The sequence below is a fragment of the Protopterus annectens genome, chromosome 15.part0, assembly GCF_019279795.1.
Source record: "Protopterus annectens isolate FY-2018-M chromosome 15.part0, PAN1.0, whole genome shotgun sequence".
Classification (NCBI taxonomy): Eukaryota; Metazoa; Chordata; order Ceratodontiformes; family Protopteridae; genus Protopterus; species Protopterus annectens.
In genome coordinates, this window is record NC_056749.1 from 704,987,312 (window position 1) to 705,004,168 (window position 16,857).

At 39.2% G+C, this 16,857-nt stretch overlaps 1 protein-coding gene across 4 annotated transcripts in view; it reads right to left on the bottom strand.

Annotated features, from left to right (window-relative positions):
- Positions 1-297: 297 nt before the first annotated feature.
- FHL1 (four and a half LIM domains 1) overlaps positions 298-16,857 on the bottom strand; it is a 768,328-nt gene continuing 751,768 nt past the window's right edge. For all 4 annotated transcript variants that reach the window (XM_044057565.1, XM_044057564.1, XM_044057566.1 and 1 more), the window contains one exon: positions 298-3,642. In XM_044057565.1, coding sequence (XP_043913500.1) covers positions 3,488-3,642 — 155 coding nt within the window. In that variant the 3' untranslated portion in view covers positions 298-3,487. The remainder of the gene's footprint in view (positions 3,643-16,857) is intronic.

The following is a 16,857-nucleotide window of genomic DNA, read 5'->3' on the forward strand; positions in this document are numbered from 1 at the left end:
GCAAAATGTAAAACAGATATCTATATATATTTGTGTGTGTGTGTGTGTGTGTGTGTGTGTGTGTGTGTGTGTGTGTGTGTGTGTGTGTGTGTGTGTGTGTGTGTGTGTGTGTGTGTGTGTGTGTGTGTGTGTGTGTGTGTGTGTGTGTGTGTGTGTGTGTGTGTGTGTGTGTGTGTGTGTGTGATGACGTTTTGGCATGTGGTACAAAACAACATTCAGAAAGTGTAAACAAGGGAGAGTTTTTATGAAATAAATTCACACAATACATGCATCAGCTCAGAAATAAAGAGTCCATTCTTCTTGTCTACATTTTTATTGCACCTTTATAAAGTAAAATATAGCATTCGAATCATATATAACTGAATTTCATAAGCTCTCAGGCTGACTGCAGTAACTATTATTACAACAGCATGCACAGCACCTAGCAATCTGACATTTAGAACCAAAGTTCATTTAAAGACAACTGTGTTTTAGATTCTTAGATATGCATTTCTACAGGTTGAATCAGTTTACAGTTATGTTCACTTATTAGACAAAAAGAAGAACCTAATGAAAACAGAGGCCATTTCCTCACAAAAAGTTACAACGTTCTGCTTGTACAGTCATTATAGCTGACTACATTTTAACACACTTGAATAAAGTGATACTGACAAAGCTGTCGAGGTTATACATACTTTAAAACCAAGCTGCGGAGTTATATTTGTGTTGCTCTTCTTCTTCTACTTGCACTTTATACAGAATTGCCTGCTCACATATAGTATGTGTATTTATAAGCTAGCAAGAAAAATACCCAGCACTTTTAATTGGTTTAGGAACTGTAATGAATATATATATATATATATATATATATATATATATATATATATATATATACACACACACACTGCCTGATAAGTCATGTTTTCTGTCAGCTTAAATTCATTATGTATGTATAATAATCCACATCAAATCTTCTGGATATCAAAATCATCCCTCCAATAACTATAACCTACCATTATATGTTATGACTGCGAAATCGGTCATGATTAGTTGTATACCCCTCACCTCATACAGACTTCTGCTTTTAGACACTTTGACAAAAGGGATTTAGTGACACATTTTTTGCCATACCCAATTATGATGAACTGTAGTGGATGTTTACAACAACATATAGTTACTGTAGCAAATATATAATTTTAGACTCATTATGAAGTATCTCTGTGCTCAAAATGATAACATTTTTTTTCTTGAAAGTTGGCATTATATTTAATATAACCATGAAAAACATAGTAGTAGGACAAATCTTGGTATTAGCTATGATTGAACAAGACATTGATAATCACAGTTCCCTGAAATTCCTACCTGACTGAATATACTTTCCTGCCATCTGTAAATGTGCTGCTTCACTCCATGACTACTGCATAAGCAAGTAATAATGCCAGACAGGGAGGGCAAATAACAGACTATGCAGGGGTGCCAGTCACTATGCCACAGAAAAAAGGCTTCCCCACACCTGGAAGGTATGTTCTTTCCTGGTGTAGGACAGGTAATTGTCATTGGAGGAAGTATTCTGCATTAAAATATGTTATGTAAGAATTTAATAATGTCTACATAGACACCTATGTAAGTATCTAATAATACCTACACAAACAAAGATAGATGCAGAAGCACAGACTCACAGATAGATGCAGAGGCAAGGGGACACAACACACACACACACACACACACACAGTAATTGCGGCCACTTTGCTATGTACAGCTCCACAACTTCTGTTTTTGAAATATCACATAGAAATGATATTTGAACAAAGATTCAAATATAATTGAGTGAATTATACATAAATAATTTTGGTGGCAATGTATTTCAACTCATTGCTGTCAGGTGTATACAGGGACAACCATTACAAGACACACACACACACACACACACACACACACACACACTTGTAACTTCTACTGCAGTTACTTGAGTTACTACTGTTTGTAATTATTTTCCCACTCACTATCTGCAACTTTTTTTTAAGAGTTGTGGTTAGCAATCAGAAAGGAAATGACAGCTATGGTAAATGAGTTCATTTGCAGAACATGTACTTCATATTGTAAAAAGGTGCACTTTATTATTATTTTTTTTTACAGGGTTATCCAGGTATATTAATTCACTCCCTTTGGAACACTGAGTATCCAGTGGAGTTTGTCAAGTCTACAAGCACATTTTCTATGGAAAATTATTTTATTTTTTTCTGAGCTTTAGTGACCTCAGTGTTGATTATTTAATGAGTCAAGGGTGTGTGGTTTGTACTTCCCCCATATGGATGGGGTAATGGTGACAAAGTGCTCCCCCAAAAGAAAAGAAAGCTTGGTGTATTTAATGACACCAGAAACATCCACTGCTTTAGGTAAGCAACTAAGAGAACTACAAATCTGATAGAAAAATACAATTTCTCCTTTGCTGTGGTCACAGAGTGAAAATAACAGTTTTAACTTTGTTGTCAGTAAAATGGCACTTCTGCAACATGGTTGTCTTACTTTGTCTTTGAAAAGAAATCTTTTAATTTGGCAAGTAAATGTAATTTTTGATCTTGAAATGTTGGGGTACTATGACTTTTGATTTCTAATTTTTTTTAAATGAGACATTTTTACGATTTATAGTGTAACTTTATGTGCTGTCTCTTGTGATTTCATTCTAATTTGATCATAAGTAATTCCAGGAACTGTTGTAAATCTGAGAAATAAAACTGCAACAAAGATTTAAGAAAATGCAGATATACCGAGTTACAGACTTTTTTATAGCAGTTAAATGACATAAGCTTTTTGGGCTTGTTCATTTGAGTATGCTTAGAAAATATCTTTAACAAGTCTTGCATCAAACCTTTGTCACCTATTAGTTGACAGTACAGAAGTGTGAACCAGTTGATGTGTATAATATACATCCATTCCTTACAGATTGTACATCTTCTTACTGACTAGAAAAGAAGGCCTGCCTAGTGTGTTGTGGGCTCTGTGTCAGACAGGTCAACAGACCTCTCCCACTGATGGGAAAAAAAGATGTTACAACTCTGCTGGGCAGATAAACAAGACATCCTACAGGTAGTATTGTGAACGTGTATGTTCTTAAGTTGTGATAACTCTTCAGATGTACACATACTTTATTATTACATTCGGAATATTTATTTCATAGCTTCATTTCACACTTTATTACCCCCTCAAATATTCCAAACAGCCATTTCCATCAGCAAGGTATATGCAAGTTATTAATTAGCAAATAGCATATTACATAAATTGCTTTAGTGTTCAAGGTGCTTCTGTTATTTAATGATTTTACAGTAAAATAAATCAGTTAAAAATCCTTTGCCGAACAATGCTATAAAGTGGACAAAAATGCTCTTGGCAAAACTGCAGTGCTAGTATGTTATTCCTTAATCATTGTTGATATTGAAACATGGTTAAAAAGCATATCAAGAAAGCATTTTTTAAATCCAGTTTACTATGCATGTTCATTTTATCCAGCTTACAGTTTTTTTGCACAGTCAGGGCAGTAAACATCACTGTTATGCTTAACAAAGCGCTTGTTGGCCAGTGAGAGAGAGCATCTTTTGCAGGTGAAGCAATACTCATGCCAGCACTGATCTTCATAGTTGACGACATTGGTTCCTCTTCCAAATCCTGTTTAGGCAGAAACATCATTAGTAAGGCAACTAAACATCATGGACTAAAACAGAAAGTAAAAGTTTATTTCTTAACACAGGACTGATTTCCTTATTATTTGTAATTCACCTACAGGAAGCAGTGGTTCACACTAATGAGTAGAGGGCAAACATTATATTTATCAGAGCTGTGTACTGCCAGTGTGCAAGTAATATTTCTTAATAGTCATGATCTCTCACTTAAAATGATGGCAAAAAACAATACCTCACAATAATATGACATTTCAAGCACTGGTAAGAAATACTGACTGACTAAACTGAAGTGTAACAACAAAACCACCACACCCAAACCAATTAATAGGCAACAACCACAAAAAAAATGAAGTGCAGTCAGTATGTTCAGAATTAAATATGAAATTGTCTACCTCTTGGTTTGATGCTTTATTGTCTGAAATTAATGACTATTGATAAACTTAAGTCCTATGAGCAGGACTTAACTGAGAAGATAAAAGGAAAGCTGAGAAGAGCTGTCCATGACTACGGCAGTGGTAAGGCTTTCCTGTGGAAGGTTAAGATGCATGCCCAGTCTGCGAGTGTTATTGGAATGTGTCTTTTGCTTCATCGGATGGTGCGGACACAATTACGGGATTACGAAAGCGATGAGGGTGTTTATCCCCCACTGCTGCCTGCTCAGGACCCAGTCACTCATGAAGAAAGATTTCAGAAGCCAAATAACCAAGTTAATGGATTCCAGAATGACAGAAAAAGAAGCAGACTGGGACAAACACAGCAGAATAATGCTGATGGACAAACGAGGAAGCAATATAAAAAAAGTAGATGGCAGTGACTGTGGATTTTGTGTAAATGTGACTTTTAAAGATAGACATTCTTTAATTATTAATATTTCTGGGCATGTCCTAGCGGACTCTCTTGAGTCAGTTCTCAATTTGGGCTTAAAATTTGTTCCACCTGTGCTTTCTCATTTACATAATTTAAAATGTGAAGTGTTTTGCTTGGTAAGACAGCTACAGTTGGTTTATTATTTTTCTCAAGCTGAGGTAGAGTTTGAGGAAATTCAAAGTGTCAGATCAGAAGACAGTTTTTATTCATGTGTTTCTGACATTGTTGAGACAAATACTACTATATCTAATGCTTACTGTTTATTAGATATTTCTAATATAAATGGTAAAAGTTCATTTATTCCTCCATTTGATAATTGTGCACTGTTATCCAACAGTTTTTTGCTGCTTTAAACTCTTCTGTTGAGTTGTTAATTACAAATTGTTTTAAACTAAATCTAATGTAAAATATAATTTGTCATTTGAGCAGTGGCAAGCTCTTAATGATTTTAGTAAGGACCATGAATTGATAATTAAGCCTTCAGATAAAGGCAATACAATTGTAGTATTGCACTTTAAACAATATGCTGAAATGTATTATAGGCTTTTAAATGATATTATAATTCATAGGTTCATAGATTAGTAGGCTTTTAAATGATACTATACTTTATGAAAGATGTGATATAACAGCTTATAACCAAGCTCTTGAAAGGTATCAATTATTGTTACAAAAGGGTTTTAGACTTGTTTTTTTTTTTAGTTGTGAAGATTTAGATACAAAATTTGCTATTAAGGGTTGCGATTTAACAACATTTTATTGCTTTCAGTCCGGCACACTAGTTCCAATAAAGGCAATGGAAACCCGCTCCAAAAGTTGCAAAAATAAAAAGACTTTAATATGTATAACAAATGCACATCAGATCTGACGTACAACAAATGCACATCAGATCTGACGTATAACAAATGCACATCAGATCTGATGTGCATTTGCTGTACATATTAAAGTCTTTTTGCATTTGTTCGGACTGAGTGCTTTCTTGGTTTATTGTTTGTGTGTGGTCTACTCAGTCATTTTCCACTTTTTTGGTAGTTTAAGATTTTATTGCTTGCCCAAAGTTCATAAGGGTTAGATAAATTACAGTGTAAGCCTATTGTATCTGCCTGCAGATATTTCTTGTGAAATGTGGGATTGTGGTGGTGGTGCTGCGGTAGCGCTGTCGCCTCACAGTATGACGTTGTCCTGTTCGATTCTCAGCTAGAGCGTCTTCTGCATGGAGACATTCGTGAATGAGCATACCTTCATTGAAGGTTGTGCGTTAGGGCTGGCAACTCATCACGTAAAAATCAACTGCCAATCATTAGCGGACCGGAGTTCAGCTGTGGCGACCCCTAAAGACACACAACAACATTTGTTTTTTTTTGTTAAAGGAACCTCTTCTTATTTTAGAGATACACAGGATTTTATTAGTAAAATATCTGATTTAAAGTGGTAAGAGGGTAAACATTGGGTAGTTATTGATGTGCAAAGTTTGTATACTAATATATCTCATGAATATGGTATTTAAGCATTACAGTATTTCTGGGGAGATACACCACTATCTAATTATATTATTGAGTTGGTTCAATTTTTGTTTGGAGAATATTTTTTTTTGTTTTTTAATGATGAATTGTTTCATCAAATTCAAGATACGCCTATGGCGGCACTATTTGCTACCATGTATGCAAATTTGGTGATAGCTTTTTTTGAAATAGAATATTTATTTCAGAACATGTTTCTTTACAGATCATGTATGTAAGTATTTTCAGTATATAGATGATTTGATTTTTGTTTGTAAGGGGGAGGCTTAGATAAAGTGAATATATTTATTGATTCTTAGAGCATCTACTGTGTGACGACATGCATGAATGGGCATTCCTTCATTGAAGGTTGTGTGTTAGGCCCGGCAAGCCAGCATATAAAACTCTACTGCCAATCATTAGCAGACCGGAGTTCCGCTGTGGCGACCCCTAACCGGGAAAAGCTGAAAGACACACACACACACACACACACACACACATAGAAATTGGTTTTAATTTTAAGTTTGATGGTTTTACAGGTATGTAATCAGTTGAAATTTTTTTTAGATTTAAATTTAATTGGGATGGATGATGGTTTTATTAGGATGAATGTTTATAGAACAATTGGGGAGGGGAATCCGTTTTTATATGGCACTAGTTGCCATCCTCCACATTTAATTGCTTCTTTGCCATATGCTGAATTTCTTCATCTTAGTAAACTTTGTAATAATGATTTTGATTTTGATAGAGAAGTACAGTATACAGTAAATATGCTTATTTAGAGGGAGCGTGATATTAATGAGACTAATTATGCTTTAAATAGAGTGGTTCATAAACATTATAAAGGTATACAGTGGATATAAAAAGTTTACATACCCCTGTTAAAATGCCAGATTTTTCTGATATAAAAAATTGAGACCACAATAAATCATTTCAAAACTTTTCCCACTTTAATGTGACCTTTAACTTGCACAATTCAATTGAAAAGCAAACAAACATGTTAGGAAAAAAAAAAAAGTACAATAAGCTGGTTGCATAAATGTGCACACCCTTAAACTAATACTTTGTTGAAGCAGCTTTTGATTTAATTACAGCATCCATTCTTTTTGGGTAGGAGCCTGTCAGCATGGCACATCTTGACTTGGCAATATTTGCCCACTGTTCCTTGCAAAAGCACTCCAAATCTGTCAGATTGTGAGGGCATCCCTTGTGCACAGCCCTCTTCAGGTCACCCCACATATTTTCTATTTGATTTAGGTCTGGGCTCTGGCTGGGCCATTACAAAACTTTAATTTTCTTCTGGTGAAGCCATTCTTTTGTTGATTTGGATGTATGCTTGGGGTCATTGTCAAGTTGAAAGGAGAAATTCCTCTTCATCTTCAGCTTTCTAGCAGATGCCTGAAGGCTTTGGGCCAAAAGTGACTGGTATTTGGAACTGTTCATAATTCCCTCCTCCTTGATTAAAGCTGCAGTTCCAGCTGAAGAACAGAAACTCCAAAGCATGATACTGCCACCACCATGCTTCACCGTGGGGATTTTGTTCTTTTGGTGATGTGAAGTGTTGTTTTTGCGCCAAACTTACCTTTTGGAATTGTGGTCAAAAAGTTCAACCTTGGTCTCATCAGACCATAACACATTTTCCCACATGCTTTTGGGTGATTTGATGTATTGTCTTGCAATTTTTAGCCAGGCCTGAATGTTTTTCTGTATAAGAAAAGGCTTCCCTCTTATGGAAAATATGGGAAATTGTTGTCACATGCAGTACACAACCAGTACTTGCCAGAAATTCCTGTAGCTCCTTTAGTGTTGCTGTAGGTCTTTTGGCAGCCTCCCTAGCTAGTTTGTGTCTTGTCTTTTCATCAATTTTGGAGGGATGTCCAGTTCTTGGCAATGTCACTGTTGTCCCATGTTTTCTCCACTTTTTGATGACTGTTTTCACTGTGCTCCATGGTATATCCAATGCTGTGGAGATTTTTTTGTACCCTTCTCCTGACTGATACCTTTCTACAATGATCCCTTTGATGCTTTGTAAGCTCTCTGCAAACCATGGCTTTTGCTGTAGCAGGCAAGTGAGTAAAGGTCATGAAAATCCTACTAGGACAGTTGAACTTTATTTGGGGTTAATCAGAGTATCTTTAATTGATGGCAGGTGTGTACCCAAGAAGATTGAATGTTGTATTTAAATTGAAAGGTGCTTCAACAAAGTATTAGTTTAAGGGTGTGCATGCACACTTATGCAACCAGCTTATTGTACTTTTTTTATTTTTTATATATTTTCCCCTAACAGATTTATTTGTTTTTCAACTGAATTGTACAGGCTATAGGTCACATTAAAGGTGGGAAAAGTTTTGAAATGAGTTATTGTAGTTTCATTTTTTATATCACAAAAACCTGGCATTTTAACAGGGGTGTGTAAACTTTATATCCACTGTAGATGTAGTTGATAAGGACCTCTATAGAGACTGGGGTAAGAGTGACACTGATAAATTTCCTTTTTTGATGTTTTAAGATCTAGTAATACTTACAGTTTAGTTAAGGACAGAATGGAGATATATTTTGTCACTACTTTTAATATTCTTAGTGATACTTTTATCAAACTTTTGTATTAGTTTTGGCCAATGTTATTTAAGGATAGTCAGCTAGCTAATATTTTACGGGAAAAATCTTTAGTTTCTTTTAAGAGAGGATGTAGTATAGCAGATATGGTGGTTCATAGTAGGTTCCACGTGCCAAAATTTGGGTTTGTACACAGATTTCCCCCAAAGTTGGTACTTTTGCATGTGGAAATTGCTTCAGTTGTCCTTATGTAGTAAATATTTTCCAATATTAATGGAGTTAAATTTAATCCTAATCAGAGTTATTCTTGTTGCACTGTTAGAATTATTTATATTTTAAAATATCCTTGTTGACAAATTCTGTGTGGGGGAAAGTTTGACAGTGTTTAGGGTTAGATTTCAGGAACATATCAGAGACATAAGAAATGGAAACTTTGATAATCAATTTGCACTTCATTTTAAAAATATCATTTTACTAATTTTAAACTCCTGAGAGGATATGTTTTGGAGTAAGTCAATGTTCATATGGGGGAATTAGTTCCTTTAAAGGATAAAGAATTGTATAAAGAAGCTCTTTTTATTTAAAATTTTGTTACTTTGATCCCTAAGGGGTTAAATACTGAATTTAATTGGAAATATTTGATTAACTGATGTTTTAATGTGTTGTTTTATTGATTTATATACATACGGAGTGTCACTTTGTTGTTTTTTTACTCCTTGAAGACTTTTTGGCCGAGGCGCTAAAGTGAATAAATCTTCTCCTTGAGGCTGTTGGCGTTTTTTTTTTGTGGTTGTTGCCTAAACTGAAGTGTAACTTTGAATCCTTTATTCAAATGTAACAACTTTGTGATACTTCAGAAACAGAAGTTGCGGAAACAGTGAGTGTACAGATGGTAGCTCTGTGTCACTAAAGCTCAGCTTCATCAGTTGCTCAGACCACCCAAGCTTGTATCACAGATGCTTCAGCACAGCAGATCATCTCTTCACTTGCTTAACTTTCTTTCCCTTGAGACTCAGATGAGTGAGATGCTGTTGATCCTATCTGCTTGGTTAACAAGTGGCATAGTTTCACAACCTCCCAGAGAAAGAACTAGACAGCATGTACATGACCTGTGAGTGATTCCTCTTTGTCTGAGTTGCAGTGACCTTGGAAGGGAAAATAATAAAATGTTTTGAGACTTAAACCCTACATGGGATACAGGGGGAGGGGTGTTGACCTTGCAAAAACAATTTTATAAAAATGTTTCATTTGTCTGTATTGCTCATAACCATAATTATTGATGTTAAGTTGTCTATTTCACCTTCATTCTTGCTGTTTGGGATCGGAGCGACTCGGCCATCTTCAATAGCTCGAGAGCTGTTTACTGGCTCGAGGCTACCCCTTATCCCATAATGCCTAGCGATAGCTACCCAGATCTCATTTGCCGCTTCAGCTGTGAGGGTGTCATTTTTCTGGCTCAGGCTCGTATATTTAACTTTTTGTGTAAACTTTCCTTAGAATTTAAATTTTCTAGTATCCTTTCTATTTAGAGTTAGCTATACGTGTTGTAGTTATTTTTTTCTATAGTGTCTCTACCCTTTTTGACAGAACTCGTTTAAGTTAGAGAGTTCCCTACCCCTCCCCCATCCCTAGGTTAGCCGTTTAACTTAGAGGCTCTCCTACTTCTTTTTTCCCTTATTGTAAAAAAACAAAATATATAATAATATTTAATTATATTATATCTTATATTTCCTTCATAGTTATAGATAGTACTGGTGTGTTCTGTCTAGTGTAGTACTGTTTTTTATCTGTATTTACTTACTTAGTCTTCCCTTTTTTTGGTACAGTCATGTCTAAGGAAGCTAAGGTTTCTGGATTCAAGAAGTGTGACTCATGCTGTCAGAAAATGTCTCTGACAGATGGGCACACTAGTTGCGTCTACTGTTTGGGCACTGTTCATCTGCAGGACTCTTGTTCTATTTGCCATGCTTTTAGTCCAAGAATCCTGCAGGAGTGTAAGAACAAACTGATTCTTAGGGGTCTGTTAAAACCCCAGGATTCACCGGCAAAGTGTTCATAGCCAGTGAAATCCCCAAAGTCCAGTAAGCGATCAGCTCCACCCTCAGAGCCGACTCCTGTGCAGGATTTACCTTCTAAGTTGGTTCCGGCTGGCACCGACAAGACAACCTCCCCGTTGGCTCCATCTGATGCTTCGGAGCTGTCATGGAGCCACAAGAGGCTGAGGTCCCCTTCCTTAGAGTCGGTGCATTTGGCTCCTCGGTCTCCATTCCTTCAAAGTGAGCATAGCCACCGATCCTTTAGACTGTCAGATCATGATGTGGAGAGAGTAGTCAGTAGGTTGCTAAAGTCGCAGGCACTAGCTAAATTATTGTCCAGCCTTCCTCAACAGGTATCGGCTCTGTCCACTTCACTTGATGTTCCTCCTCTAACTCCAATGAGTTCGGAGCCAGAGTTCGTTAGGGTTCGAGTAGTGGAATGGTTGGCTCTGATAACCATATCCCCTTCGGTTCTGACGTCAGCTCTGATTACCTCAATGGTACCTTCCATCGAGGAATCTGGATGCCGAGGCTCTCTCATCGGCTCCGAGGGGGCGAGTGGCATTGGACCCTTGTCCGACCCCATTCTCCCTCTCAGAGCATCGGTGCAGGTGAGCTCGGCTCCAACATCGGCCTTGGAGCCACCCCCCTCGGCACGGAGAAAGATTCCTATTTCTTCAGAACTGGAGCTTTCTCTGCCTTGAGACAGGGATGCCTTGGAGGTCATGTGGAATGTGCTGTCCCCCATGTCAGCTTCACTGCCAGCCCCACCAGCTCCGTCCACCATAGTGCCTGTGCCAACCTCTGCTCCTCCTCCAGACCCCAAGCGTGGGGAACCAATGCTCCAGGACACCACATTGGGTGTTTCCTCTTCTTCTGAGGCCTCCCCTCATCACTCAGAGGAGTCCCCTTGGAAGAGGAAGTGCAAGAGGAAGCACATTGACTCCCCTGAGTCCATCACTTCTGATACAGATTTAGATGAATTGGAAGGGTCCCTGAGATCCCCCTTTGAAGATGTTTCCTTCTTGTACATTCTGGAAATGCTTAGGCAGAGTGGGAACTGGAATCCCCTAGCCCCTACCGAGGATGAGTCTGTATTCCTGGATGCTTTTGGTTCCTGACCTTCCACCTCCTGGGTTTCTCCGCCTTTTGACCCACTTATGTCCGTAGTGGCTCGTAAGGCTTGGTCAGCTCCAGACACAGTGGAACCAAAAAAAGAGCTAGCAGAGACCTCTTCATCTGTTCATCCCCCTAACAAGGAGTCTAGGACGATGGACAGGTACGGAAAGCGAATGTTTGCTTCAGTGACCTTCTCCATGAGGTCACTGAACTATCTATGTCATTTTACTCGACTTCAAAGGGATCTCCTTAAAGAGCTTGGAGATACCCTTCAAGTTCCTACAGCTGAGGGAGCACAAACCAAAATAGCTTCCCAGCTAGTGACATTTAATTCTACAGTTAACTCCTCTATGAGGCTCATTTCCTATGCAGCTGATGGAGCAAGTAGAGCTGCGGGCATGGGTGTAGCCCTTAGGAGGCATGCATGGATGCGGCTGTGTCACTTTGCGAAACCCTTTCGAGTGTCCTTCACCAGTACCCCCTTTGATGGCTCCTTTCTCTTTGGGCCACAGGTGAAAGACACATTGACAAGGTGTGAGCAAGAAGCCAAGACTCTGTCTGCCATGGGAGTCCATTTTTCCACTCCCTCTAGACCTTACCCCAAGGGTCAGAAGAGTGGGAAAATGTGGTTCCGTAAATCTCAGGGAGCCTTGCCTGACACACGTAGTGATTTTTCCTCCAGAGGCAGAGGGGGAAACAATAATAATAGACGCCGCCCTTGTGGGAGAGGTGGTCCGCAGAACCAGGGCAACAGAGACTCTTTTTCTGATAAGCCCTTCCAGCATCCCTGAAGGGTTGCCTGGCTGCTCACGTCTGGAGGCAGTCGGGGGAAGACTTTCACTGTACCCAAAAGCCTGGCTAAATTTAACAAAAGAGAGATGGGTACGGTCCATTATATCCGGAGGTTACAAAATTCCCTTCCATCAACCCCCCTTACAGTCAAAGAAAATCCTTCCAGATGTACCACCCAATCTGAAGGAGCAAGCAGTAATACAAGTTTCAAAACTGCTAGAAAAAAGAGCCATCCAGGAAGTCCCCACAGACCAGCATGGATCCAGAACTTACTCAAGGTTCTTTTTGGTACCAAAAAAGACAGGGGCCTGGAGACTGATTCTGGATCTCAGCAGACTAAACAAGTCTGTACAAAGAACAAAGTTTTGGATGGTCATGCTACAGTCCATTCTACCCTTTCTGGGTAAGGACAATTGGATGTGCTCGATAGACCTTCAGGACACGTACTACCATATCAAGATGGACAGATGCTCCAGGAAATTTCTTCTCTTTTGGGTGGGGGCCAGTCATTACCAGTTCAGAGCTCTGCCCTTTGGTCTCACCACAGCCCCCAGGGTGTTCATCAAGTGTATGGCAGTGGTTACGGCTCACCTGAGACATCAAGGATTCCAGGTGTTTCCATATCTAGATGACTGGTTTCTCACTGCTACCACCAGGCATCAACTCCTACAAGCGCGGAATTATATAATCACATCCTGCAAACAGCTAGGTATTACAATAAATTTTGAAAAATCTGCCTTGTTGCCCTGTCAGTCTATCACTTACATAGGAGCATGCTTAAACACAAGGGATATGTTCGTAAGGTTACCACTAGAAACAGTGTCCACAATTCGCCAACAAGTGCAAATTCTAATGCAGAGCAAAAGAATCCAAGTAAGGTATGTCCATCAAACTCTGGGCTCCATGGCAGCTGCCATTCTTCTAATCCCACTAGCGTGCTTCCACATGAGAATTCTTCAGTGGCTTCTTTTCACACAGTGGTCCTTCCAAGAGCTACCCATGTCTCACATGATCCTTATCACGGAGGCATGCAAAAGACACCTTTCTTGGTGGATGGTCTCCCCATTAGTTACTCAGGGAAGACCTTTCGTACAACCCCCTCTGGTAGCCACAGTGACGACAGACACCTCCCTGATAGGGTGGGGGGCATTATCTGGGCAGGACAGTCCAAGGCACTTGGCAACCACATGACTACCATCTGCATATAAATGTCCTAGAAATGAGAGCCGTGCTCCTAGCATTGCAAGCTCTTCAAGACACTCTTCCTTTTGAGACCATTGCAATTCAAACAGACAACATGTCAGTGGTGTGGTACATCAACAAGCAGGGTGGAACTACATCCTACTCCCTGTGTCGAGAAGCACTCAGACTTTGGCAGTGGGTGATTTCCTCCCAATGTTTTCTGATTGTGACACACATCCCTGGGAGATCCAGCGTCATAGCAGACGGGCTCAGCAGAGCTATCCTCATGCCTCACAAGTGGTCTCTGAATCAGGAAGTTGAGGATCTTATTTTCCGGAAATGGGGATAGCCTTGCTGCGATATTTTTGCCACCCCCTTCAACAGCAAATGCAGCAACTACTTCTCCCTTCTTCCGCTTCCAGGTCACATACCCAGAGATGCTCTAGTCCACGATTGGCCTCAGGGACTTCTTTATGCTTTTCCTCCATTTCCCCTGATACTGAAACTCATACAGAAAGCAAAATTGTTGGGTTGCAAAATGATCCTCATTGCCCCCTACTGGCCTCAACAGATAGGGTTCCCGTTCCTGCACCATTACCTTCTCGATCAACCCTGGACTCTGGACCCAATTCTAGATCTCCTGATTCAACAATCAGGTGGGTTGCATCAATCCCTTCAAACTCTCCAGCTCACAGCTTGGTTGCTCCACTTCCAACCTTAGCCAGGCTTCCCAGCATTTCCCCAGCAGTACGTGAGATTATCATCTCCTCTCACAAGTCTACAACGAGAAAAACTTATGCTAGCAAATGGAAACGTTTTTCCTTGTTGGTCGGAGTCTAGGAATGTGGATCCCTTCTCAGTCCCACTCCATGAAATTCTGGAATTCCTGGCACAACTGTTTCACTCTGGGGCTGCTTCTGCTATAATTAGGGTACAATTAGCGGCCATTTCTAATTTTCATATTGGTTGGTCATATTCTAACATTATGTCTCATAAGCTCTGTAAAGCTTTTTTGAGAGGAACATCTCTTCTTAGACCTCCAGTGAGAGATCCTCCTCCCCCTTGGGACCTTAATTTAGTCCTAACTTCTTTAATTCTGTCCCCTTTTGAACTAGCAGCTTCCTGCTCCATCAAGTTTCTATCTTGGAAGACACTCTTTCTGGTAGCTATCACTTCAGCTAGGCATGTCTCAGAAATCCAGGCACTATGTGTTTGTCCTCCCTACCTGGTGTTTCACAAGGACAGAGTTGCCCTGAGGACTAAGCCTTCATTTCTTCCTAAAGTCTGTTCATAAAATAATTTAAACCAATCTATAGATCTCCCTGTGTTCTTCCCAAATCATAACAAGGCAGAGTACAAACTTCACCAATTGGACGTTCATAGACAATTACATTTTTACCTGCACAGAACTAAAGAAATAAGAAAGTCAGACCAATTATTCCTTTCTTATGCCTTAAACAAACAAGGTCTCCCAGTTTCCAAGGTGACCACATCCAGACGGTTGTCCCACACTATTACTTTTATTTATCAGTTAAGGAACAAAGAGTTACTAATTAAACCAAAAGGTCATTCTACTAGGGCGTTAGCCACCTCCGTAGCTTTTCAGTCTAGGTTGCCCATGGATTCCATCTGTGCAGCTGCCACATGGGCAAACCCTAATACCTTTATTTCTCATGACAAGGTGGATATGGTCTCACAGAGCAGAGCTGCCTTTGGTTTCACTGTTCTGAAGAGTCTGTTCCACTGAGCCACCCAGGGTGTTAGGTGCTAGGGATGCTGTCCCAAACAGTAAGAATGAAGGCGAGATAGACAACTTAACATTAAGAAGTTATGTACCTACCATAACGTTCCATGTTAGTTGTCTTCATCTCGCCTTCTTTCTTGCATCCCTCCCTCCGTCCCCCATCCTAGTGGATTGAGAGGAGTTCCTTTTTTCACTGGCTGAGTATTCTTTTATTGTTATTCTTCTGGCCAGGTCTTCCTAACCTATTCTAGATATTAGAATGCATGGAACAACCATTTTTTTGATAACTAGTTTTTCTCTTATGTCTGGTTTAGCTATTTCAAACAAGATCTGGGTAGCTATCGCTAGGCATTATGGGATAAGGGGTAGCCTCGAGCCAGTAAACAGCTCTCGAGCTATTGAAGATGGCCAAGTCAGAGCTGAGGATCAGCTCTGATCCCAAACAGCAAGAAAGAAGGTGAGATGAAGACAACTAACATGGAACATTATGGTAGGTACATAACTTATTATATGAGTTTCTAAGTACTTGAGGTGATACAATATGAGGAACTTCTGCTCAGTGTTTTTGTTAATATCCTGGTGTCATGAACAAATGCAGTGAAACCCTCCAGCTTCATGTTGCAGAAGCAGAGACTATAACATAGTTATTGGTGGCATACAGATGGATCAAGGCTAAAAAACATGGCTTCTGAAATATGTCAGATGACCACAAATGTAAGGCTACTTAAATTCAACTTGCTTCTTTTTTCTTAACGTATGTTCTACAAATACTTAAATGTTCTGCTTATATTCCTGGACTAATTTGTTTTTTCACAACATTCATTTATTCATTTACTTTCTGATCTATGCCTTATTCTGTTCAGGGTTAGCGGGGAGTCACAGTTTATCTTAGCAAGAAGGAGGTTTAAGGCAAGGATCCAGTACTTGATAGGAAACTACTCCATTGCATTAAATACACACAACATGCAGACCCCGTAACACAAACACACACTATATATGATTCTGTCTAATATATCTGATATACATGTGTGTATATAGATATCTACATATTAAGTCTTAGAGAATAGAACTAAAGATGTTCTTGCTTTAACTAAGAGTTTGACTAGGGCCTGTACTTCCAAAAAGCTTTTTACTGGTAAAGCAGGTCAAATTATTTCTGGTTTAGTGAAGCTGCTGATAGAATATTTCCTTTCTTTTCTTTCTGTGATTATTTTTGTAATGTGCCGGGAGAAGAAGATGTTCCTAGACTTAAGACTTCATCATAGGAAAACAAAAAGACTTGGGAGCTAGCTCACTTAACTTGTAAAAAATAAAACGTGTGTGTGTGTGTGTGTGTGTGTGTGTGTGTGTGTGTGTATTAGTTTTACAGGACCCATAGCAGAGCCTATTCTACACATATGGTGATGTAG